The following is a 25,630-nucleotide window of genomic DNA, read 5'->3' as shown; positions in this document are numbered from 1 at the left end:
AAAGCTAAGAGTATTCTTATTATTCACAGTTGTTCAAAGCCAAGGTAATGTAATATTCAGTTGGGGGCACCAGTAGCCTCTCCATTCCTGTACCACTTAGCACAGTACTGGACCTACTGTGGTTCTCTCTCAGTCTTCCTGGTTTTTATTTCCACATGCTTCCCCCCCACCCCCACCCCCGACTTCATGGCTGGCAGGTGGCAAAAACAGGTGTGTTTACCAGAGGATAGTGATGACTGCTTCTCTGCCTTCAGTGCGGTTTCCAGGAGATCCTTGTGATTTAGGGGCTCATTCTCATCCCTTTAAGATGAGGGTGATGGGAAGACCACGAGGCCAATCCAGAGGGGACCATGGGAGGTCCTGTACCAAGCTGTTAAGGTGAATTGGTATTTATTCAAATAGACAAAATGTACTTAGCCAGTACTTACAGTGTTGAATCCTCTGCTTCAGGCACTTAAACCATAAACCGATGCAAGGATGTGGCGGCAAGAAGTAAAACAAAGTCAGGTGTCTGTCTCACACAGTTTATTTAACAATAGGTAATAAGAAATCAAATTTAACAGTCTATACAGTGATCCAAAGTTCATATTTATAAGTAATCAACTTTAATTGCATGATTTACAACAGTTGAGGGTTTCTGCTTTCTATTTTCAAGTTTTACAGAAAATGTGTGTGTGTGTGTGTGTGTGTGGGTGTGTGTGTGGGTGGGGGCGGGGTGGGAGGAAGAAAGCAAGCAAAGAAGAAACCCCAGGGACATTCTCATGTTAAAATCATCCCACTGGAATCGTTTCTTACCCTTTTTAATTTTTTCCTTTGTTAGATGTAAAAATAACGAAAAAAATTCTTTCAAGAAACAGAACCACAATATATAATACATCAATTTGGCAGCTGCCCCTGTTTATTATGAAAAAGTCATTTTTCTCTCTACATGTACAAATTATTTTAATACTTGAAGTTTTTACGCTCAAACTTACGGAATAGAAAATTTTCTGGAGCACAAAAGTTGACTTGAGGGTGGGGAAGTTTTTTTATTTTTAAACATTTTTAAAAGAATGAACATCTTTGCACCCAGAGAAAAAAAATTGGTATTTTAATATATATTTATATTTATATATATATATAGAATGTAATTTTAAAGTAACATTAACCCCTTTTGTCCTCTGGTTTTAGAAATGTTCTTAACTCTTCCATAAAGTGAGGAAAATAGGGAAAAATGTCAACCATCTGCACCAGTAAATAATAACTATTAATATTACATATTTTCATTAATTTAAAAAAAATAATAAAACCTATTGGAGGCGCAAGGCATGAGCATGTGGTGGGCGTCACAGACCTCAGCCGCCTCCCAGTGCACACCTGAACCACACACACAAGGGAAAAAAAGACTGGTGGTACCCAGCCATTAACAAAAATATATTCTTTGTATTCTGTCATCCCTCAGGTTCATTTTGCATGTTTGCTTTAAACCACAAACAGCTACTGCACAGTTCGTATGTGTTCCAAGGAAAATTGTCTTTTAGGCTAAGAAAGATTCAAAAAAATTGTTTTCAGTACAAAAAGTCTTGTTAAGAGAAAATAATTTTTTTGCTCCCAAAATACTACAAGGTGTCCCTAGTGTATGTCTAGTGTACTCTGTGAGAGGTTTGGATTCAAGTCTGAGTTATCGGTGCTGAGTCCCAGGTCCGTGGCGCTTGCACCATGGAGGTTTGCCATGCCTGGATTGCTAGCGAGCTGAGAAAGCATTGAATTCTGGTCCGGGCTGGCAAAATGCCCTTGTTCCATGGGGTTGGCCTGGGCAGCTACCAGTCCAGGGTGTGGAGAACTGGTCTGTGGGGAAACGTGGTGTGGAGAAGGCTGAGGCTGCATCCTTGGGGAAGGGCTGGAGTGGGGGGGCTGGGACTGCGGCCGCGGTGAAGGGACAGGCTGGGGTGAACGCACTTGATTGGAGAGAGAAGAAGGGATCTGCTGGCCTTGCAGGTGCGGGGACTGAGCCTGGTTTGGGAGCATATGCTGCTGGGGACTCATGGGGTTGGGCTGAGCAGGGGACCCCATCTGCTGCTGGAGGAGTCGCTGCTGATAGGCTTGCAGACTGGCTCCAGCCTCTGCTCCCAGGGCCGGGGGAAGCTGGCCCATCTGTCCTAGGCTCCCTTGCTGCATTTGCTGCATGTGATGCTGCATCCGTGGCTGCTGTGGCGGTGGCGTGTAGCCAACTCCCTGGGGCTGTGGGAACTGGCTATGGTTGGTCATCCCAGGGCCCAAGCCTGGCCCTGCTCCCTGCTGCTGCATCATTTGCTGTCGTCTCAAGATGTCCCGGAACTGCGAAGGCATGGTGCTGTGATTGACGTTCACCTGCTGAGCCTGGGGGCTCATCCCTCCCAGGGGCGGCTGGAGCGGCTGCTGCGGCTGCTGCGGGGGCAGGCCGGCCCTCTGCACGCCCGCCTGCATGGGGCTCACATTCTGCATGGCAGGACTGGAGTGCACCCCCTGCTGACCTGGCACGGCAGGCGGCTGAAGCCCTGGCTGGCCCTGCGGCATGGCCGGCTGCCCAGGGAGGGACTGCGGGTTAGAGCTGGCATACTTGGCAGCCCGCTGCTTGATGAACGCAGCCAACAGCTGGGGGTTGGCGTGAAGGATACTAAGCACCTGTTGCTGCTGTAGGGGAGAGCTGGGAGACCTGAGAGTCCGCAAAAGGTTTTGTAAGGCTTGTTGAGACACAGTGCCTGGTTTGAGAGGGCTCACACCTACCTGGCCCAATCCTGGCTGGGGAGCCATGTTCAAGGGCTGACCGTGCTGGGCCACTGACATCATGGCTGGCCTTGGCATCCCGGACTGCAGCTGCTGGGGCTGAGGCCCTCCTCCCTGGGCCCACGGTGGCTGCTGCTGCATCCCTGTGGGCCCCATCCCTGGCTCCAAATGTCCGCTGGGACCTCTGGCCATGGGGGGTGGATTCATACCCATGGGGGCCATGGGAGTCATTTGGGGCATCTGGTGCTGGATCGGCCTCTGGAAAATCTGCACGTGGGCCATCTGGCGCTGCGTTTCTGCGGCCCTCTGAATTTGCATTGCCATCTCCACTGCTGCAGGTGGGGGCCCCGGAAGGGGCGGCTGAGCAGTCTGGGGGGGTGTTGGGGGGGTCACCGGGCCGGCAGCCTTCCCCTGGGACACAGGGCCAGCCGCTGGTGTCCTGGGCAGGTAGGGGGGCAGGGAGCCAGGAGGCGTGGGCTGGGGTGGGGCAGGCGCGGGGGGCTGGGGTGTCTGCGGCGTGGCTGGCTGGCCGGTGGGTGTGGTGGGAGTGGCAGGCGTGGGGGACGGCAGGCCCTGTGGCCCAGCGGCTCCGCCCCGCTGCATGCTGGCCATCCTCCTGCGCAGCATCTGCGCCTGTTGCAGCCGGTGCTGCAGCTGCTGCTGGCGGAGCTTCTGCTTGATGTTGAGGCAAAACGGCACCGGGCACTTGTTCTCCTGGCAGTGCTTGGCATGGTAGCAGCAGAGGGCGATGAGCTGCTTGCAGATGGGGCAGCCCCCGTTGGTTTTCCGCTTGCAGCCCTTGGTGTGCTGCACAACCCGCTTCATCTTCTGGCAGGAGGGCAGCGAGCAGTTGGCGTTGCGGCACTGGCAGGCGTGCACCAGGGACTGGATGCAGCGCTGGATGCTCAGGCGGCGGGAGTCTCCTGGGCTCTGCGTGGCCGCGGCCTGCTGGCTGTTGCTCTCGTCATCTAGGCCGAGACCTAGCTTCTCCATCTTATGGTCGTGGTTTTTAGTGTTATAACAGGTGATACACAAATCATAATCCTGGGGAAAAACCACAGGCAAAAGTCAGCTCTCCAAGATTTAAGTCCTTCAAAAGCACATTACATGTTCTGCTTGGACTAAAAAGCCCCTCTTTAGAGAAAGCCTCTTCAGCTCTGCCACTCAAGCATGAGGCCAGGCTCCTCCCCTACAGTGCTCAGCACTGGCATAAGGCAGGCACCCCCGCCTGGGTACCATCCATGGGTACTGCCTCTCAGGCGCCAAGCCCCCAGCACCCTCTCCTCCTCCCCTGGCTGGGGGCCTACCTCGCACACGGTGCAGTGCCAGCGAGTCTCCACGTGGTGCTTGCACTCATTGCAGGTGTAGACAAAGCGGTCCTGGCTCTGAGTGTGCAGCTCCACCAGCATGCACATGGTGGACCACTGGGCTCTTCGGAGTGAAGAGAACTCCAGGTGCTTATCCCTTGCAAGGGTGAGAAAGGCATCCCGCCCATCCATCAGATCACAGGGGATAAGGGGGTCAGGATCAACAATGGGAGGCAGGGAGTTGGCAGCAGGGCCGGCAATGAGACGGATCACAAAGAAGACCTGCAAAACAGACCGTCCTATTCTGACTCTAGAACTGGAGTAGCACATGGCACGGGATCAAGCACAGCAGATGGCGGAGTCAGGCCAGGCAGGCACCGTGAGGCTGGGTCATTTTACAACCACACCACAAGGTTCAACAACACACCCTCTTTCTCCTATTCCACAAACATCCCGGCTCTTCTCTGAGACTGACTACAGTGGGCCTAAAATCTACATCTTGTTACCTTTTCCACCTCATTCAATAATGTCTTCAAAATCAAAATGGTCTTGGTCAGGCACAGCACATGTACAATGAACATTTTGCCTCAAAATGGTCTACTTTAAGATGTAATTCATGGTTTAACCTGAATCTAGTCACAAGGAAACACAAACCAAACAAGTCCAAATTGAGGGATATTCTCCAAAATAACTGGCCTGGACTCTTCAATAAAATGCCCATGTTATGGAAGAAAATAAGGCCAGGCACTGAGACCTGGCAATGACACAGAAGCCCAGACTGGAGTCTAAGACCAGACATCAGATGGTGGTGACGGGGTAAGTTTCCCAAGTGGAAAACCAGTGTGGCTGTGCAGAGGATGTCTTCTCTTCTAAAGGGTACTTGCTGAAGTAGAGAAAGAAATTAAGGCAAAATGTTAGCAGTTGGTGAATCTAAGTGAAGGTGTGGGAAGGGGACTGACTCTATGCAACTTTCCTCTAAGTTTGAAATTAAAAAAAAGTGGGGGCAGGAAAGATAAAAATCCAACTTCAGTCCTTGCTACTACTGGGAATAGTGAAAATTTTCTTCAGTGACACTGAAGAACACATGACAACCATTAATGTAAAGGCTGTAATATCAAGTTACTATATATATATCTTTGAAATGAATTAGTATATAACTATAAACTATTAAACTAATAAAACGTAAAACAGTACCTTAAAGAGATCAGGAATTTGTAAGCAGCTGCTGTATTGCCCACTACATTCTACCAGTTTTCCAGAGACTGAAAATCTGTGCAAACTGGCAGTAACACTTGCAATGCACTTGAGCAGGCGTATTTGCATAAAACAAGTCTTTTAAGTAAGACACATTTATAATCAAAGCACACAGGACAAGAGAGCACACACCCACCAAGTTGAGATACATATCAAACAGGTGCTAAAAGTTAAAACCATCAAGGGAGTACTTGAGGCTTGACCTCTGTGGCCCCAGAGCACTCACAAAGCAAGGAAGAGCATCTTGAAAAGGTGACACACAGGAAAGTGCTGCATCTAACAGGTGGGAAATTCGGTAACAACCCAGCCAAAATAAGAGGCAAAGAAAACCACCCAGGGACTCCCAGGAAATCTTGAGTATGGCTAGCCTCCAGTAACCACCATCATGATCGATTCCACCTTAACTAAGACAATACTTGAATTTAACCTCAATCAATAATCTTAGATTCTGATTCCTAACAGGTGACTATTGTATACATCTTCTTCAGATTAAACAAAATCATAGGCTGTATCTACAATTTAAGTCAAACCTATTATACTTCTAGGGCCTTTCCCAATTTTTATGCTAGAATTTTCTAACACTAAATGTCACTTAAGTAGCTAATAATAATGGTAACAAAATTGTTACTGACTGTTGATACTATCTATGTGAGGCACCCACTAGAACTTAGGAATCCTTCCATTTCACTAGTGTGGCTGAGGTAAAGTAATTAAGCCTCCATCATATTAAGCTACCCTGTTGACCTTAGTTCTTTAGGCTTAAAATAGGAGTGGGGGAGAGGAGTGGAGTAGCGGTGTGTGGGAGAGGATGTTCCGAGCAGCTTTACATAGTCAAGCACCATCATAAGCACCTCCTTAAAGAAGGGTTCTTTTTTCCCAAAGACACTGCTTCATCAATGTAGTTGTAATTCTGTCCTTAAAATCAAGCCTTTAGTTCCCCCTCTCAGCATGACAAAACCTTCCTGTAAGAATTTGATTATGATACCTGAACAGAGTCAAACTGAGATACTAAAAAAAAACTGACATGAAGTGTAAATAAATAAATCTCATCTTACCAGTGATGCTACGTAAGGGGAAAGAAACCCCAACACATCCAATTACCTTTCCATATTGCTGACAATAACAAATAAGCAAATTAATCAAGTTTTAACTTCTCTGAGAAGCGATTACACTGTAAATATAAAGGTCTAGCTTTCCCTTGATTCTCTTCACTTCCCAGTTCACTTTTAGGAAGTTAGACAGCTGACATTTTTATTCGTATGTTTTGCCAAAGTTCCATTACAGACAAACTGGAATGGCCAATGGAGTGCTAAAGAGCTTGGGTTAAAACAAAACCGGAATAGCCAATGAACCAACATCCTGAACAACGGACAGAGATACAGACCTAGCAGGATTACAAATAACAGGGCTAGACAAGCTATGCTTATGCTTTTAAATTTAAAAAAGACACAATCCAACATATCATCTTAATTTGTAACAGTTGCAAGTCAAAGAAACTGTTATTTCCAGATTTTACCACCCACTCTAGCGACCCTCTCTTCTTTCTTCTTACCCATTAAATGATTTTTCTTTATTCTGAATTTCAGATGGTCCGATGTTCATGTCATAAATGCCAATCACAGTGGGCAGTTCTTTAGGAAACCCTGCCCTGGTTTTCCATTCCTGGCGGAATGGTCTCCGTCTTACCTCTTTATGCTTCTCCATGGTGGCGTACAGCTTCTGCGAGAGGTCATTGGATACACTGGGCATGCCTGGCTTCTTCTTGTTGCCCCTACTCAGGCTGCTCTTGTTTTTGCTGGTTTTCTTGTTGTTTTTCTTTTTAGCATTTTTGCTGTCTCCCTTTGTTACCTGCAGGTTAGCACAAAGTTTTTAAGAAGTCATTTGAATAATGCTAATGGTAGAAAGACTGCTTTCCTTTCTTTGAAAGTAGAGGTCATACTCTTATGTCTTCCACCAGCTGCTCTCTTTAGGGTAATTAATATTTACTAATGTTTTTGCATGTATTTTCTCCCAGTGAAGAATTCCTGCACTATGACCCTTCATTAAGGCAATGCTGCCTTTGCTTTTTGATCAGAACAGACTAAGGACCCAAGACATTGTCTTCGTTTCCTTCCACTCACATTCTAGAATTTTATGGTCTATAACAGCTACTATTACAAAACAAACAAACAAAAAACCCTTGAAAAACACTCAACCAATGAATTTAAACTATAAAGATTCTTTATCAGACTAAGGGTGACTTAGTTGGCCAGATTCAATGAGGGCAGTTCTAGACATACTGTGGGGAGGTGACTGTCTAGAAGAAGCTCCTCAGGTCATCTTTCCTACAAAGCCAGGTTCTGATTTATAACAGGTTCTAATTAGTAACAATTTTTGTATGGCTAAGAATGCTTTCCACATTTATTAAGTGTTTAAAAAGAGAAGATACTGGCCTGCCCAACATACTCATAATCTGGACCTTTATAATAAGTAACGTCCGGCCCCCCTACTCTAGATGGGTAATTCTCTACTTTTCCGGGTTTCCTTCCTCCTGTTTCCATTAATAAGAAATGCAAGATTCCATTTAAAAAGGGAGTCTGATATGAATAAGGTTTAAAAATAGAACCTTATCTAAGCCAATTATTTCTTGACCAATTTAAAGAGCTCTTTCCCACCTGAGAGCTTTAAGAACAAGTTAAAAATTTAAGCTCATTTTTGGATTATACATGGGCATGAAAATAGAAGCTGAGAAGGAAAATGCAAAGCCCTTACATCTGTGCTCTCATTGCTGGTGTTTTCCTCTCGCTTTCTCTCTTCTTCCTCCTGCTCCAGCTCCTTGATGCTCTCCTCCAGAACATTGGGCCAGAAGTCACCCTCAAAGTAAGGCAGTTCCTTTGCACTTGTTAACCGATCTTCAGTAGCTTGTTTAAAAATATCCTGTGGAGAACCCGAGAATGGACTAACAGTTACCAAGGGGAAAGGGACTGGGGAGGGTGGGTGGGGAGGGAGGGATAAGGGGGAATCCGGGGCATTACGATTAGCACACATAATGGTGGTGGTGGGGACACAGCAAAGGCAGTATATACAGAGAAGACAAGTAATGATTCTATAGCATCTTCCTATGCTGATGGACAGTGACTGTAATGGGGTATGTTGGGGGGACTTGATAATGGGGGATTCTAGTAAGCATAAATTGTACATTAATGATATTAAAAAAATAGTAATTAAGAAAAACGTATTTACTATATAGAAACAGTAACAAGTGACAGATACAAGAAACATGAAGGATTAAGACATCTCCTGAAAGGTGGCAGAGATTTGATACCTAAGGCCCATCCTCACTTAGTATCACCAAGAGTGAAAAGGCCTGGTCTGAAGTCTGTATTTCTGGTTTACTCTTTCCTATACCCACAAGGATAGGGAGGCTACCTGTCTTCATATAACCAAGCGGTAATTTTTCTGCTAGGACCAATGGCAGAGGCATCATCATTTCACAGTAGCCGTTATCACTTTTGGGTGATGACAGGAAGTTCATGCTGTGAGGCACACCTGCCTCATACCCATACTTGGAATTTCAGCAGTTTCCACTAAGAAATAGGTTCAAAACACCCCAAACTACAAATACTGGCAACTGCATGGCTACAGCATGACCTGCTGTGCTGCCTGGGAAAACACCTAGTTCATGTTTTCTTCCTCATGAGTAAAAATAGTTAAGAAATTTAGTAGTCAAGTTCTTATCATCAAATACCCTATAATCATGAATGGTTAAGAATACATTTGTAATATCATGCCTTAATTTGTTGACCTAAAACTCTTTGAAAGCTTTGTTTTCCTTACTTTGAAAAAGTTTGTACAGAAAAGTTAAGAGAGACATTGATATACTCAACTGACTAGATTTAGCAATTTTTAAACAGCCTAATTTTAGTGATGGAAGAGGAAGAATGAAGAGGATTTTTGTTAAGACAAAGGGCAGAACACAGAGCAGCAAATGTTCGGTTCTGTCCTGCCCCCTCTGCTCCTAACCTTGTAGTCATGGACGATGCGCTCAGACACAGCCTTGTCGAGCATCTTTTTATACCACTCCTGCAGGCGCTTGGGCTTGGGTATCTTCTGGTCAGGAGGATGGCAATGGAAGATATAGTCGTCTCCTTCACTTGGGGGACATGCCCAAATATGCCCTGTTGTATATCTAACAACACAAAGAGAGAACATTCAAGAGAAAAGATCATCCGTTCTAGAGAGAATGCCACACCGTAAGACAAGGTGGAGTCAGTACAGAAACAGTGGTTTTGCCCAAAATAATGCAAAGTGTACAATCCAGCATTAGATCAAAATCCTAAGGTCAGAACCAGGAATAACACTGGTCAGAACCAACACTAACAACAGGTACCTACATGGCCTAGTTTTCCCTACATCTCCATGGATTCCCAAATCCCATACCTGTATTTAAACACAAACTGAAAGCTACAATGTAAAGGGAAAATGAATCCATTCCAACAAGAGAGCTAATGAAATGCATATTGTTAAAGAGAAATTGCAATCTGAGGTGGTGAATATTCTCAAGCATTTACCTACCCTAAGGTAAGGAACCAATCTAACAAATTTTTCTATCTCCAGAACTTAATTTTTTTGGTTTTGATACCCAGGTGTAAAAGGATCAAATGTGGTTTGAGGCTCTGGTCCTCAACAAGTAACAACCAACCTTCAAGTCAAGTCAAACTATACCTAATAGCTTAACTGAACGAAATAAAACTAATCTGGAGTGGGTACAACTAGGGTCAAAAAGCCCATTTCTTTCCCAGCAGCAAAAGGATTAGCATCAAAGGATCTCCGACAGTTGAGATTATAGTTCTACTAGATGAAAACCAAAGTTGAAAAAAATAGCAGTAAATCATATACGTGTATGTTTTAACCTGTATCTCATCACATTACCATAGCATTAATTAGTTTAAAACCTAATTTATTTAGGCTTTTTTTTTTTTTAAAGAACAGCATTTGTTATCAACATGCTTACCCTAATTTCTTGACGTATTCTAAATATCCAATTAGAATTTCATGATAGACCGCAGTCCTCAAGCATTTGGGACGGAAGAAATGAACACTATCAAGGTATGATATGTATACTCTCCTGTAGCAAAAGGGGAGAAAGAAACCAGGTCAAGTCCCATGCTAAGTCCTTAGTGATGTGGCTAAAAACATCTTCTCTCCTGTGCTTTGCTCACCCTGTTGCTGCACAGCACTGTTAGTACATGACTAGACCGGGACCCTTTATAAGAGCTCGGTGAGCCTGCCGCTCTGTTACTGTCTCAGCACCCAGTAGTGCCTGAAACATAGGACAGCAGGCCAATGCTTAGGGATCCAGATGTATTCAGGCAGCACCTTATTCTGGCCTTTATATTTATACTATTTTAGAAACAAGAAATCTGAAACCTAATCCTATACCCCATTTGTATGACATTCTTTCACATGCCTCTCTCTCAGCAAGGTACTAAGACAATCTAGATGTAAGCTCATTTTCTGAGAACCCCATTTTCAAATTCAGGCTGCTATTCATATCCATTTTCCCTATTACTATGACAGAAGGGCGGTATTATTTTTTTTCCGGTTTCATTTCATTACTACACTTGAGATCAAGCACATCGAATGGTTTTTTGCCCACTACGCTTTTTCACCTATTAAACGTCAAACTCCCACACCAATCAGAAGCCGGCCATGGTGAAGTCCTACCTCTGGTTGGGTGGAGGGCAGTCGGAGCCGTACTCTTGGACATGCATGCCAAAGAAGCACAAGTCGACACCATCGATCTCTTCAAAGGCAAAGAGGGCTTTGGTTCGATACGGAAAGGATTCTGCCATCTCTCCACTGTCTACAAACCTACACGATTCAGATCGAAAGGAAAAAAACCACATTTTGCTCAGATTAGAATCATCAACAGTAACCATGTCTGAGCAACTGTGGATCCAGAATAAACGGGAAAAGTACTCGATACCTTGCTTTCATGCCCGGCTTCACTTCCACAGTTTTGTCAGAAGCATGAACTACTCGAACAGTGACCTCTCCTGATTCAGGGTGATTTTGTCGCCTTAGAAAGTCATTCACACGATTCTCCAAAAAGGTGCCAAGCCTGGTAGATGGCAACCCTAGGAATGTAGATATTAGGAGTTAAGCAGTAACCAAGGTGCAAATTAATTACTGCCAGTTTTAAGGTTCAGTGTCAAATCTTATTTCTGCTTTTTGTGTCCTCCCACTTCATGAGAAATTTAATTGAATTGAGTAATATCCAGAAACACTAGTTAAGAGAGAGGGTACAAATTACCAATATCAGGCATAAAAAAGATGCTAGAGATCTTAAGATATTTTGTACCACCACCTGGTGGGGAATGTGTGTGAGAAGCCACTGAAAGCATCCTGCTGATGCTCTGATTACTGCTACTGCTGTCAGTAATGAAGTAATTTGTTCCTGATCATTTCTGCTTTTTTGTTGGATTGTTAAATTGCTGGATTTTGTTAAAAGTTAGCAATATTTAAAAATTCTTTTTAAAGTATGGAGCACTTCACAGATTTGTGGATCATCCTTGCTCAGGGGCCATGCTAATCTCTGTATCATTTCAATTTTTGTGTATGTGCAGTTAAAAGCAAGCACAATAGTCAAATACTTTTTAAATGTTATTTTCTTATTTTTATTTTGAAAATTTTCCAATTTCAGAAGTTAAAAAACAGAACAAACGCCCATAAGCCTTTTGTCTTCACTGCAAAATTTAAAATAACAATGGTTGAGTATTATGAGAAACCTTATGGGAATAAAAGCAACCTCTAGGTCAGAAAAAACTGCAAAAGCACCTCCAAAACTAACACTGTATTAAGATAAATTTATATCAAATTTATGATAAAAATTTTAACTGTCACTCCTTCCCTCTCACTTGACATAGGTCTAAACTCAGCTCTCTTAACTAGTGGTATGGACAAAAACTAAGGGATTCACTTATGAGATGGCTGTTCTGGACAAATATTTCCACATGTGGCCTCTATTAGGACATGCCTCAAATATAGAGAAATGTAGGAACAAAAAAACCCACACATCCTGTGTTTTATCAAGTCGTGACCCCTTACATTCATTTCTTTCTTAGGTCTCATGAATTTCACACCAAAAAGTACATTACAGTTCAACCTTAAATAGGTTATAGAAAAATTATTTCATTTTTACTTGGGTATTTTACTTAAGGTTGAAATACAGTAATTCACTTTGAACAGTTCATTAACCATGTGTTAGTGAAGTTTTGCCAAGATTTACCTGTAAGTACAAAACTTACTTTTAGCAGAAAACTTATTTTCTTTCCTAGTTCGTGCAGTTTTCTTTAAACAGCCATCACAGACAAATCTAAATTGTAAACCAAGACTGATTATATAACTCACAGAAACATTTAAAGAAACATACACTACCAAACCTTATGTATGTACAAAGTTAAAATCAAAAGACAAAACCTGGAGAAATATTTCTAAATATTTAACCAAGAGTTAATAATAGAACCAATATACAAAGAAAGAGCTTTTAGATATCATTAAGAAAAAGAGGATTAAAAGCCTAATTGAGAAAGAGGCAAAAGATATGAAGAAATGTGAAGGGCATATAAATTGGTTTACTTGTGAAAAGACGACGTATTACAGATTAAAACAGGAATTTTGTGTTTTTTTTTTTTTGGTCAATTACATTGGCGAAAGTCTACATGCTACACTGGTGGGAATGTAAGTTACACTTTGAAAGCAGTGCCAATAATAGAGTTAAAATGGAAATTTGTTGCTCCTGCAACTACATCAGGATGTGTGCGTAAGTAGAGTTTCTTAGAAAAACGTGAGATCACACAAGTGTTCATCAACCAGCTGACTGATGTTAAACTAAGAATCAAGGCAAGTCTCTTGATCACTCCTGCCCACTCTGCAATCAGGATGTGCACTAAGGAGGCTAAAGACAAGCCACTTAAACACCAACTACTCTGATTGACCTTTGCGTTCTTTTCTGAAAATCTGTTAATTTGCCTCCTCTTTCTTGTGACCTCCACACCAGCAACAACAATTAGTCCAAGAACAGAGAACTGTAGAGTTCCCATCCTTGTAAGAGTCACTTGATGCACATATCCCCACCCACAGACCCCCTTCCCTTCCAACAGAGAGATCAGCCTCCTTTCTGGGAAGTGAGAGGTGGTCCACAGCAGCGGACAGGTCAGTGCCACAATGGACCAAAATCCACACACTGCTATCAAAGTCACAGATGATTTTCAGTTTGGGTAGATATGTAGGGAATGTTCAGAAACAGAATATGGGACCCAAGAATGTAACTAGTTTCCTGAAGTTTGCATCTAGTGATTTTTATGCAACTCTTTGACTTTCACTTGACTACAGCCATCATGGCCCAAACCCCCAAAAGATGTTTAAACCAAATCCTAACTAGAGTCACCATTTAGTATACCGTTTACAGGGTGACATTTTCTGAGGTAGGAATAAGAGGAACCCCTTTGGTGCCCTCCACATCTGTATCTTCTAACTTTTCTGCTACAGTCTATGTAACATTACATTTCATTGCATCTAAAATCTTGCTAGTTTCTGGGTGTTAGAGATTTCTTGCTGTCTCTAGTGACACATCTTCCAAATGTATTACTTTTGATGTGTAATGATCACCAAAGAATTTAAAAAACAAACCAGCAGAATAAAATCATTTGTGTATGGATTAAAAAAATGCAAATAAGAGAATGATCTCTATTTTTTTGATTCTAGGTTATTTAATATAACTGGATTTTAACTATCTTTTCCCAATTCAAACAATGTTTAAGAGGGAGTATATATGATATAATCAATCACTGAAAAGAAGATAAAAATTCCCTAAAATTATCATGATGAAGAAAAAGGCTAGAAAAAATACTGGTGTCTCACCCCGATGGCCAGATGATTTCATGATGAAGGACACAGATTTGATGCATCTTTCTTCCACACTCTGTACATTCAACAAACCTGGAGATGAAAAGCCGAAATTTTTAAGATTAAATCCAAAACTTTAAACCACATCAAAACTTCTGATATTTCCCTATTTCTGACAATTCAAAGAAGTTTCTAGTTTTAAAAAGCTTAAGTGTTATACGTAGAGCAAATTTCAAAAGCAATTAATATTAGTCATTAAATGTGACAATTTTAAATGTTGACTGTGGAAAGACAGTGGCTTAATTTCCACCGCAGACTTAAACTTCCAAGTGAGACACCATCCTACCCATACTAAGAAGCCTAGCATCCCAGTCCATTTCAGTGCTCTGAAAGGCCTCACTACAAAGTAGCAGAACATGAACCTGTTTGAAAACGCAGAGGTTAACAGGGATGGAATACAAGACACTACGCAGAGGTAGCTTGGTGCTTCATTTGAGCCAAAACACTAATATCAGGTTGATTCAGTGAAATGTTAATGAATACTAACTATAATGTAGACTCGTACATTTCTACCATCTATGTAGATGTATATTCCACGGATTCAGCTTAAAGCCACAGAGTTCATCTCACTGTCCATGCAGACCAAAGAATGAAAGGAAAGTGTGCTGACTACTCAGGGGGTACACTACTTACAGTTCAGGATCCAGTGTGTCATTTTTTCTCTTGGAAAATTGTTCTTTATTTATTGTACTAAGGAGAGAAGAGGGACAGAATAAGAAAAAGCAATACAGAAAGAAGAGCTACCCGAGTACTGTTCTAACAAAAGAACAAATCTCATCCTGTAAATGGATTATTTAAATCGAAGAATATACTGAAGATTCATCAAACAGGTACATTCTTGGTTCCCACAAAACACATGTTTACATAAAGGAATGCCTTTTTTCCCTGGAAAGGACTCTATAATACTCATTTTTTCAGGATGGTCTAGTCACACTTTTTATAGTAATAGAAAATTTCAGTATTAAGAATACATACTTCAGGTTTAGAGTTACCCCAAAAAGAGTAATTTTAAAGGGTAAAAATTATTTATAGTATTCATCTTAAAATGTTCCCACAGCCTCCCATCCCAAAATCTAGCATACCACACTATTTATAACCTCATAAACACAGATGCTAACAAATCTTATCATTCTCTACCTAGAATAAATAAATTTTATGGGGCCCAAATTTGACTCCTGTGATTTCTCCTTATAAAAATGAGGGCATTTCTACATTTAAACTGTTTTCTTATATTTATACCCTAGAGATTCATCTCTAAATGGCCCACAGTCTTGCTACTCAAAGTATTATGCTCTGAATGATAGCAGCACAGAAGGAACAGAGATCTTGTTAATTAATGATGCAGATTCTTCACTACAGACCTGTACAGTTGCAAGGGGTTTCTAGACTCTTTTAAAAGTAGAGATGTACTGTCCTAAGACCTAGAACATGTAGTGACCCCACCAAGCGGTACTAACGGGAAGGTTGCCTTCCTTTCCTGAATCATGGAAACCTGGCTAGAGGCAACTTCCCTGGTTTAGTCAAGGGTCAGAAGACTCCTTCAGGAGACCCACCACCTACTTTCCAGACCACCATCAGACCCTACTATATTGTATTTAAATTATAATTGAAGGAAAAGTACAAGTTCAAAATCAAATTTGGAAAATTTAACCAGTGTTTTTATCAGAAGCCCTGTTTTTACTAGTAATGTAGCAATTCCATACTTTACATTCTGAACTGTTTCTGTTTAGTATAGGTTAAAACAGAAAGAAAAAGCTGAAGACTATTAAAGTACACCAAACAGTTCTTTCTTCCTAAAACAGTTGAACTTTGAAATACAGTGTGTCTAACTAAATCTTTGAGATTAAAAGTACTCTTAGACAATTTAGGCTAAGTTTGAAAATTTTTCTTGGCATTTACCAAACAACAAGAGCTTGTACCACACTCCAACAAACCACTAAGCCCCTACGATTGTCACAAATGATATTCACAATTATAGTGATTTTGGTACTGCTAACCTACCTGAGGTTGTAAGGTGGTTACTTGTTCAATTCCCCTCGTACCCAAAACAGTTAATGAAATTTCTTTGCATGACAGCCTTTCAATTTTTAGGAGAAAAGGTGACTGCTTCCTTATAGAAATGTATCTAAAATGACTACTCAGTTCTGATGCAGTACCTAGATCAACACTGACAGAAGTTTCTATGATGGAAATGCTCTCTGTCTACCCTGACCAATATGGTAGCCACTAGCCACAGATGTCTGCTGTGCAGTTCGAACGTGGAATGTTAAACTTTATTTACTTTAACTTGTTTAAATAGCCACTTGTGGTTAATGGCTACCATACTGGGCAGTGTAACTAACCCAAGACCACTTAGAAACCTGACAACTAGTCATCTGACAATAAACAGAAGACAGCACTTTCCAAAATAATATAGTTACTACTTACGTTTGAGGTTGGGAAGGGTCATCCCCCAAAGAAACGCTCTCCCCTTGGATTTCATTGAAACACTTCTCACAGAAATGATACCTGTCGGCAAGAAGGCCATACTGGGGTGAACTGTTCCGTTCACACAACACAGCCCAAGCCAAGCAACGAAGCCACCAATCACAGCAGGCCAAGGAGGGGGACGGGAGCAGACAGCAGGTCATCAACGGCGACAAGGACATTCAATGATGCAGATTTATGGGCCCCACAGTTTGGGTTTTGTTTTTTTTTATTTTTATTTTTTTTGTTTTTGCAATCAAAGCCAAGCGCAGACAACGACAAGCATGAGGGAGAAAAAAAAAACACAAAACAAACGAAGAAATGAGGGATTGCAGGACAACGAAAAACATAAAAGCAAGACAAAACAACACAAAGCAGAAAGCCAAGGCGAAGCACAGATTAGCATTATGTATCTCAAATGGGGTCACAAGCAGCAAATGATTACAACAAATAAAATAAAAAAGGCTTCACTTACACAGACCATACCCTGTCATTACAGTACTTATATGCTACTCAATGCAAATAATCAAAATGAGGAAGAAGGAAAAATATACTGGGGAGAGAGGAGAGAACTGCAACTCTATTACTCCAAGAGCAATCACACTTCTCCCCACTTCCAAAAAAACAAAACAAAACCACAACTGTGGATATAGTGCCAGGAAATAATCACCTAAAACAACTGTTTTTGAAAAAAACTTTTTGGAAAAAAAAGAAAAAAAAATACAATTGGTTTCAATCAATAAATCCACATAAATTTAAAAAAAAACAAAACGTTTTTCAATAAGAACTGCATAAGTAGTTAAATACTCATTGCTGCCATCAACTGACTTAATTTAAAAGGCAAAAGAAAGTGATGTACAGGTACGTGATCATATGTTCCTTGGTACAAAATTAAAAACCCTGTAGATTGGTGTTAAAAATCCAAAAACAGTATACATGTTAAGACTATAGAAGAAAAACTTCATGCCAGCTGTTACTTGCTTTTTTGAATACAAGATGCTTTTAGCAACCTGAAACCCACTTTTCTTAGATTTTAATGAGTAAAAACCTGGACTCTAATGACTACTAAATATTAGCAGCATGCACCTTTTTGTAAATAAAACAAAAAATTTAAGCGATTTTTTCAAAGCTAGAAATCCATCTGTAGCACACAAGTTCAGCAAAAACTACCACCACGGGTTTGCTTATTAAAGGAGCAAAGGGTGCTAACTGCCCAGACTTACTATTTCTGTTTCAGAGCCCTAAGTAAGCACCCCATGCAAGCTATACTGTTAAACAGGAGAAAAACCATAGTTAAAGTAGATTAATGAATGTAATTTGTGGAACTATACCCACTGGGTAGAAGAAAATAAGCCTATTTATTAGAACCCTACCAACTACTGCCTTATCATTGTAAGTAATTTGAAGCTTCTTTTTATTTGCTTTAATATAGGCAAAGCAAACACTCTGGAATCCTGTTTTCACATCCTCCAAGAACTGCACACAAAAAGATACAGCTGGCTAACAAACTTGTGGTTCAAAGCTCTCTGGGTAGTTTTTGGAAACAACCACAGCCAGCAGCAATTTCATGGACAAATAGAAAGACTAATTGGTTTGCAAATTTTCTCAGTTTTGTCTGAGGCTGTGGTAAACTATCAAACGACAGTAGGAAAGAGAAGAGGGGCTTGAGTTGTAATCCCATCTATGCCTACAACTCACAAAATTGTTTAACTTCCCAAGGCCTTGGGTTCTCACCTTATAAAAATTAAGGGCCCAGACTACTGACTCTAGGCTACTTTCTGCTAAAAAATTATGTAATTCTGCAGAGGCAAATGCAAAGCCCAGAACTTGTGCTGTACAGTTGTTTTCAAGCAAGTTACAGATGAACCACGACTGTATGTGTGCTGGTCCAGCTGCATGCACTCCCTGGACACACGGACCATGGTTCAGTCTAGCTTACCTGTTCTGGTAACTGTAGTAAGTGGCATCCCGGGGGATTGTGCATAACTGTTTGCCATAGCAACAGAGTGTCTGTGGGGAAAACTCCAACTGCAAAAGAAACCAGTCATTCAATAGAACACAAGCCTGAGGGACAAGCTAGGATTTTTATACTGGCCAATCAGAAACAAAAGTCAGTGAAGTCTTAGCTCTCATTTATGTTAATCATAATGGGCTACTGTAGTTTTCAAGACAGTTCACAGAACTACACGCATTCTAGTTTACTCAGTAGTCCTCACCATATCTATGAGGAATATATTGAGACCCCTAGTGTGTGCTTTAAACCATGGATAGTATCAAACCCTATAAAATGTTTTATTTCCTACAGGTACATACCTATGATAAAGTTTATACTTAAAAACAGGCCCTTAAAAATAGGCACAGTAAGAGTAATAAAGGTTATACGAATGTGTTGTCTCTCAAAATATCTTGTACTTAGCCTTCTTGTGATGATGTGAGATGATACAACACCTTTGTGATGAGATGAAGTAAGGTGAATGATGCAGGCATTGTGACCAAGTGTTAGGCAGCTAGGGACCTTCTGACTATCCATCAGGAGGAGGATCATCTGCTTCTGGACTTCGGGTGACAGAAACCACAGATGAGAGACTACTGAACTGTACCATCTCATCACCCTGAGGCAGGCTTAGCTGTCATATCCTTCCACTAGTTACCGAAGAACAGGACCAGAGCAGCTCTACGTGAAATGGCATGCACAGGAAAACCAGGACATTACAGGCACTGTGCACCCACAGGTGAATATGATCAAGTCCCCACTCCAAATGAGTTCACAATCTGATGACTCAGGATGCTAAATGGTCAAGTTTTCAATATGATTCTTATCTCTGCAAAAATTTCTTACCTTTCTGCCACAACAATATCCAAGGCTTTGCATGACTGGATCAATTTCTTGTTCAAAGACCTCAGACAACTTCGAGCAGTATTTGTACACCCGTGATGTTTTCCGATTATATAACCAGGCATTGTTGAACATAAGCCAGATGTCATCCACATACTGCCAGGGTTCCTGATACTGTCCAGTGTCTAACTTCCTTTTGATGGTAGAAAGATCCATGGGGCTTTTCACAATATCAAAGTAATCCTAGAAGGACAAGGAATACCAAGCAACATTACTCAAGTATCAGTATATTTAACATAAATGACATGTCTTCCTATTATCATCATCATTGATTTTCCAGATAATGTTGAGTCTTTTACCTGCCCATGTTTCCAGAGAGCTGACTGATGCCCATTGCTTCTTTAAATCATTAGTCTACCGAGATTATGAAGCAGCTCAGAGGGCAGAGAGAATAAAGTAACTACTACTTTCTTTCCAGACAGCAGGCTGATGGTCTGCTGAGGCAACTCTAGAGACTTTAGCACAGTATATGTGTGATGGTAATGAAGACCAGCTCAGAGATTAAGAAGTCAAAGATCCTTAACTTTTTAGTACTAGAAGGGGCTTACATATGAGGAAACTAAGACCACAGAACATCAGTGATCCATTAAAGGTCACGAAAAAACACAGTACTAATGGATTTTTGCCCTTCAAAACACTCCATTACTGATACTACTTTAAAATCCTCAAAAGAAAATTGCAAGTAGCCTGGTGTGTTGACAGCTTTAAAAGCAGACAAAACTACTCTGGGTCAATCTTTTCTATCACAAACTACTGCTACTCAAGTGATAAAAAATAAACAAACCATATGACCCAGCAATCCCACTTCTAGATATATACCCAACATATACCCACACAAACTTTGTATGCAAACATTCCCAGCAGTGCTTTCCTCAGCAGCCAAAAAGTGTAAGCAACCCAGATGTCTATCAAACTAATGAAGGGGTAAAGGAAGTGTGGTGTATCTGCACAGTGGAGTATTGCTGGGCCATTAAAAAGGAATGAGGTACTGATTCACACGTCAATGTGGGTTAACCTTGGAAACATTACGCTCAGTGAAAGAAGCCAGTCACAAAGAATCCCAGATTGTATGATTCCATTTAAGAAAAAGTTCAGAATAGACAAATCTGTAAAGACAGAAAGCAGACTAGCAGTTGGCTGGGTGGGGGTGGGAGCTTTGGGAGGAAATGGAGAGTATGGATAATGGGGTGATGAAACTGATCCAAAATTGACTGCAGTGATATTGCACAATTGTGTGAGTACTCAAAAAACCTCTGAATTGTATACCTTAAAGGAGTGACTTGTACAATATCCGAATTACATACAAATAAAGCTGTTAACAACAAGAGAAATCAGAAGCGCCATCAAAGACTTACTGGGATTCCTAGAAGCTGAGGGTCCACAGGCTGCCGAAAGGGAAGGGATTCTGGATCCTGTCGGTAAAGTGCCTCCAACGTTGGCATCAGTGCCTGTCGTAACTCTTCTGGTTTGAAAACTTCAGAAGAGTACGTGTGAAATTAGTTACAGTTAAGCAAAAGAAGAAAAAAAACATTCAAGTCGAAGCTACAAAAATATCTAAAAAAAAATCACAAAACACAAAATGGCCTACTCTGTCCCTCTGGAAATATCACTATGGGCATATTTCCAGTTTCTAATTCCTCGTCTGCTTTGGGCAGCACCTTCAAACACCATATGTAGTCACCTTTAGACATCCTTCATGGCTCAGCTTATTTTTCAGTGAGAATTTCAGTTAAGATACTCTTGACCAACTAGAAACAGAACCACAGCCTTCCAAAAACTTAAGAAGAAACTCATCAAAATGACACTCCAGGAGATAGTGGTGTAAGAAGAGGGATGATGTCAAGCAAGATTAGACAGAAGTCCTCATTAGTGATATCGGTATCGACCATATAGACCTGGTATTGTCCTATCCCTAGAGGAATAGAACCACTGAAGGCAAGAATCCCTCATTAAAATGCTTGACGTCTTACAGCTTAGGAGGTAGACATATATACTATTTTGATGGCAAATGTTAGGTTTAAGTGTCAGGAAAGACAGAACTAAATTGTTATTGCCAGACCATGGAGTTAGTTTATCAAATTACATTCTATTTGTTCTCAGTATGATGTTTCCCAAAAGTCAGGAAAGATTTGCTACTGTGTCCTAAATGGAATTACTTTGAGCTATCATTCAAGAAGCTAGTCATTAAGGGTTCAGTTTTGAGCTTTAAAACACACCAAATAGAGGCCTATTTCTTCTGCTCACAAATTAAATATTTAGGAGGGCGTATTTGTTAGTACTATGAATATTTTTCACCTCATGGAGGGGTCTGTCATTTAAAAAAAAAAATCAAGACAGACCTTTAGTCTGTCATTCTTGGTTATACTAAAAAAGTAATAGAATTTGGGCAAACTTGTGAGATGAGCTGTTTTGAATAGATTCCTAACAGTAAAGCAGGGTTTGCTCTAGCCTCCATTAAAATCACACTTTAGTATAAACAAACCTTATTTTAAATAAAAGCTTTTTTTTAGCCCCGCTGTATTAGTGGAACACTTTTATACACACCATTTACAGGAGCCAGCCGACTCCCTGTTAAGTCCTACCTGTGCCACTAAAGGGGTCGCTAGAGCCGCCAGTTCTAGTCCTAGTTAGCACATCTCTCATTTCCACGTGAACTGTCTAACACTCTGCTAAGTGGCGCTGCTCGCTCAGTCTGATCCACTCGCATTCAGCAGACTGGTCTAGAGCAGACCCTGAATCAGCCTGCCTGGTTCACTCAGCAGCTGAGGAAGCTGGGCAGGTTACTTATCTTTGCTGACTCTCAGTTTTCCCACCTATAAAATAGTGATCAATAACCTCACAGAACTGTTGTAACATTAGTTAGTTTAACTGCTTTCACTTACTCTATTTCACCCCCTTGAACTAAATTTACTTAAGGACAGGAGACTGAGGACTTGCAAACATTGGTTAGCTGGTTGTACATAAAAAAAGCCAGCATCTATTTCTTCAGTGATTATCTTTCTGCGGCCGTGTGTGAGGGGTAGGGGTTTCACAGATGAGAAGCTCTAATTTATAGATAAGTGGAAAAATAAAAGAAGGGTGACTGGCTCTTTTCTTTTTAACTTCTCATTAGGAAAAGTATCAAATGTACAGAAGAGCTGAGAGAATATAATGAACTCCCTATATGTTAACATGTAACTCACATATATAGGTGAGACAGATGTGTGGCATAGTGCACAGTAGATTAACAATAAATGCCACCATTATTATTGCTATTATTTCTGGTATTTTAGTCAACGATGTATTTAGTAACCTCTCTCCTCTAAAAATGGTAACTTTGAGAGGCTGCACCCCACAATCCTGAAGAAATGATGGATATGTCTGACCCAGTAACTACAGAAAGCAAATACACCTAAATGAAAGAACATTTCTTTTCCAACATTAGTAATAATGAAGAGACCAGGCCAAGGGCTGCAAGCTTAATGAAATCACGTTACAGTCAATTTCCGAGGCCCAAGAAGCTTGACTCCATTCTACTGTATGTCTTTTGTTTCTTTTCCTGCCTCCAGGAATACAGAGCTTAAGTGACTTACTCTTCTTCTTTGACTGTCCCGGGGCTGGAGATGATTGGGTAGCGGAAGTACTTGGCTGGTCTTCCTCCTCTTTTGGTTCAATTTTTAGTTCAGGGCCTCTTTCTTCTGTTTCTGTAGGTTCCACCTTACAGCCTTCTGCTTTACTCTAAAAGGCAAGGTAAGATTTTTAGTTTTCCGAAGATACGCAACTGGGAAGCAGTGAGACTTATTTATTCTCCCCTACGGATGTATCTCAAGACCCTCTCTCACATGGAAATCAATGAAATGAGACCTAAGTATCAGAGCTTCCCTGTCGTATTATCTGGGCTCCTAGACTGAGGTCCTAGCCAACAATCAGCAGTTAACTGCCCTACTCTCACCTCTGGAATATCCTCTGGCTGAGTATCTGCTGGCTCTGGTTGATCCACTTCCATTTTAGCCTCCATTTTCACTTCCTGTGAAGGCTGCTTCTCAGGAATGATCTGAGAATTCACTTCTGTGCTACTAGTAGATGGAGGGTCTGATACCTGCCCTTCAATGCTTACAGCTGGTTGGGAAAGCTGGGCAGAAAGAGGGGAAAAACAAACAAAGTTTGCCAAATACACAACCAGAATTTTAAGCTATACAACAGGATGGCATGATCAATCCCCTACTTGCAGGCTTGTATCATGATACCCACTTATAGTGCTTTCACTTACTCTATTTCACCCCCTTGGACTAAATTTGCTTAAGGATGGGAGACTGAGCACTTACAAACACTGGTTGGCTGGTTGTACATAAAAAAAAGCCAGCAGCCATTTATTCAGTGATTATCATTCTGTGGCAGTGTGTGAGGGGTGGGGGTTTCAGAGAAGAGAAGCTCTAATTTATAAGAAATGGAAAAATAAAATAAGGATGACTGGCTCTTTTGTTTTTAACTTCTCATTAGGAAAAGTATCAAATGTACAGAAGAGTTGACAGAATATAATGAACTCCCTTGAATGGTTGTTTTGAATCTCACATTCTAGTGGGATAACTAGCAATCTCTACCTATTTTCTTAAGTCTTCCAATAGAGGAACTTCACAATGAGACATTCATATCTTCACAAATTACCCTACACAGAATAAAATAAAAAGTTTCCTTTCTGAGCTCTGCCCTTCTTCGCCTATTAGAGGGCAGGATGAACCAGTCATCAATAAACAAGTGTTTTATGAAGAAGTTGTGACTCATGGGACTTCTCAGTTCACCAACATGACAGAGAACTAAAATATTAGCCATCAGGGATCAAGAAGAAAGCTCTAAGCCATGACATACAGTTTTTTAGTGAGGATGTAACTATTAGATGTGAATTTGATTTCTACTACATATATAACGAGTCTCTCAAAAGGAAGCTTCAAGTTGTTTCAGGCCCACACTCCTCTCATCTTAGCTCATGATTTCTTAACCTTAGGTAGGACCACACAGACACTAAATCCATTATTTTGTTTATTTTTTCTTAAATACTACAGCTCAGACTGTTCGAAAAGATTTTTCGGTTAAGATTCATGTGGTCCACTGAATGTGCTAGACTCTCGCCCCTTGTCATTCTCTCTCACACGCCTTCAAGTCTCAGAATGCAGCACAAAACAGCACGGTCAACGTCAGAACTAAACAAAACCTTTGAATTCCTTCTATGCTAGGTACTACAACAGGAAGAAAAAACAGAAAGGAAGGCAAGTCCCTAACTACAAAGAGATTCTAGTCTAACTGGGGAGACAACAGTAAGAGACGAAATAAAGAACAGGTACAGCACATAACTAGTGCAATACTACACAACAACTGAAAATATGCCTAAACCCAGTTTTGCTTACTGGAGTCACAGGCTGTGGAGGCAGCAATGGTGCCGATGGGGTGGGAACGGAGGCTGCTGTACTCTGCTGTGAAAGAGGCTGCTGTGGTGGCGGGTCAGCTACAGGAGCAGCCGGAAGTGAAGGCTGCCCTTGGGGAGGAGGTTGCGTTGGTGGTGGTGTAGGTGTCTGCCTTGGAGGTGGATGCAGTGCCTGTGACTGGGGCCCAGTCGTCATGGCTGGAGGTGTAGGAACAGGAGCTGGAATTGCTGGTGCTGGCGGCTGCTGAGCCCCTATGCTTGGGGGCGTATGGTGAGGCGTGGGGGTACGACTGGGTACAGGAGAAGGTGAGTTCTGATGCAGAGCTGACTGAGGGAGAGGGGGACAGTGAATGTGGCCACCTTGAGACCCTGGAGGCATAATAGGAGAGTTCACAGGGCAGGAAGAACTGGACATTTGTGCCTGTTAAATGAAAAACATAACAAAATTCAGAACAGAATCAAAGAAATATTTAATAGGCAGGCTACATGCATTTAAAGACACAAACTGATTAAATAGCAACGAATGTCTCCTTTTCAAACTGTGTAAAAAATAATCTTGGTGGGGAGGTGGGGCTTACCTTTGGATTATCCAACCCATACAGTTCTGAATTAAGT

The 25,630-nt window shown here is 41.4% G+C and overlaps 1 protein-coding gene and 1 non-coding gene across 3 annotated transcripts in view; both read right to left on the bottom strand.

The window, feature by feature from the left end:
* Window positions 1-510: 510 nt before the first annotated feature.
* EP300 (E1A binding protein p300) overlaps window positions 511-25,630 on the bottom strand; it is a 70,335-nt gene continuing 45,215 nt past the window's right edge. The window contains exons 14-31 of one of the 2 annotated variants that reach the window (XM_037006888.2): window positions 24,999-25,436; window positions 23,549-23,728; window positions 23,190-23,334; window positions 20,973-21,091; window positions 19,561-19,800; window positions 18,661-18,749; window positions 16,683-16,763; window positions 14,889-14,945; window positions 14,211-14,288; window positions 12,596-12,663; window positions 11,275-11,425; window positions 11,013-11,159; window positions 10,300-10,413; window positions 9,309-9,474; window positions 8,058-8,222; window positions 6,993-7,154; window positions 4,053-4,334; window positions 511-3,789 (exon numbers count right to left, since the gene is read on the bottom strand). In XM_037006888.2, the coding sequence (XP_036862783.2) occupies window positions 1,612-3,789; window positions 4,053-4,334; window positions 6,993-7,154; window positions 8,058-8,222; window positions 9,309-9,474; window positions 10,300-10,413; window positions 11,013-11,159; window positions 11,275-11,425; window positions 12,596-12,663; window positions 14,211-14,288; window positions 14,889-14,945; window positions 16,683-16,763; window positions 18,661-18,749; window positions 19,561-19,800; window positions 20,973-21,091; window positions 23,190-23,334; window positions 23,549-23,728; window positions 24,999-25,436 (4,860 nt within the window). In that variant the 3' untranslated portion in view covers window positions 511-1,611. The remainder of the gene's footprint in view (window positions 3,790-4,052; window positions 4,335-6,992; window positions 7,155-8,057; window positions 8,223-9,308; window positions 9,475-10,299; window positions 10,414-11,012; window positions 11,160-11,274; window positions 11,426-12,595; window positions 12,664-14,210; window positions 14,289-14,888; window positions 14,946-16,682; window positions 16,764-18,660; window positions 18,750-19,560; window positions 19,801-20,972; window positions 21,092-23,189; window positions 23,335-23,548; window positions 23,729-24,998; window positions 25,437-25,630) is intronic. The other variant, XM_037006889.2, reaches the window with a different exon arrangement.
* Window positions 11,824-11,928, bottom strand: LOC118970383 (U6 spliceosomal RNA). The gene has a single exon (XR_005058302.1). It is a non-coding gene; the product is annotated as a U6 spliceosomal RNA (small nuclear RNA).

Source organism: Manis javanica, chromosome 10 (genome assembly GCF_040802235.1).
Source record: "Manis javanica isolate MJ-LG chromosome 10, MJ_LKY, whole genome shotgun sequence".
NCBI classification, from domain to species: Eukaryota; Metazoa; Chordata; class Mammalia; order Pholidota; family Manidae; genus Manis; species Manis javanica.
The sequence above is the reverse complement of the archived record's forward strand: the minus strand, read 5'-3'. Positions and strand labels throughout refer to the sequence as shown.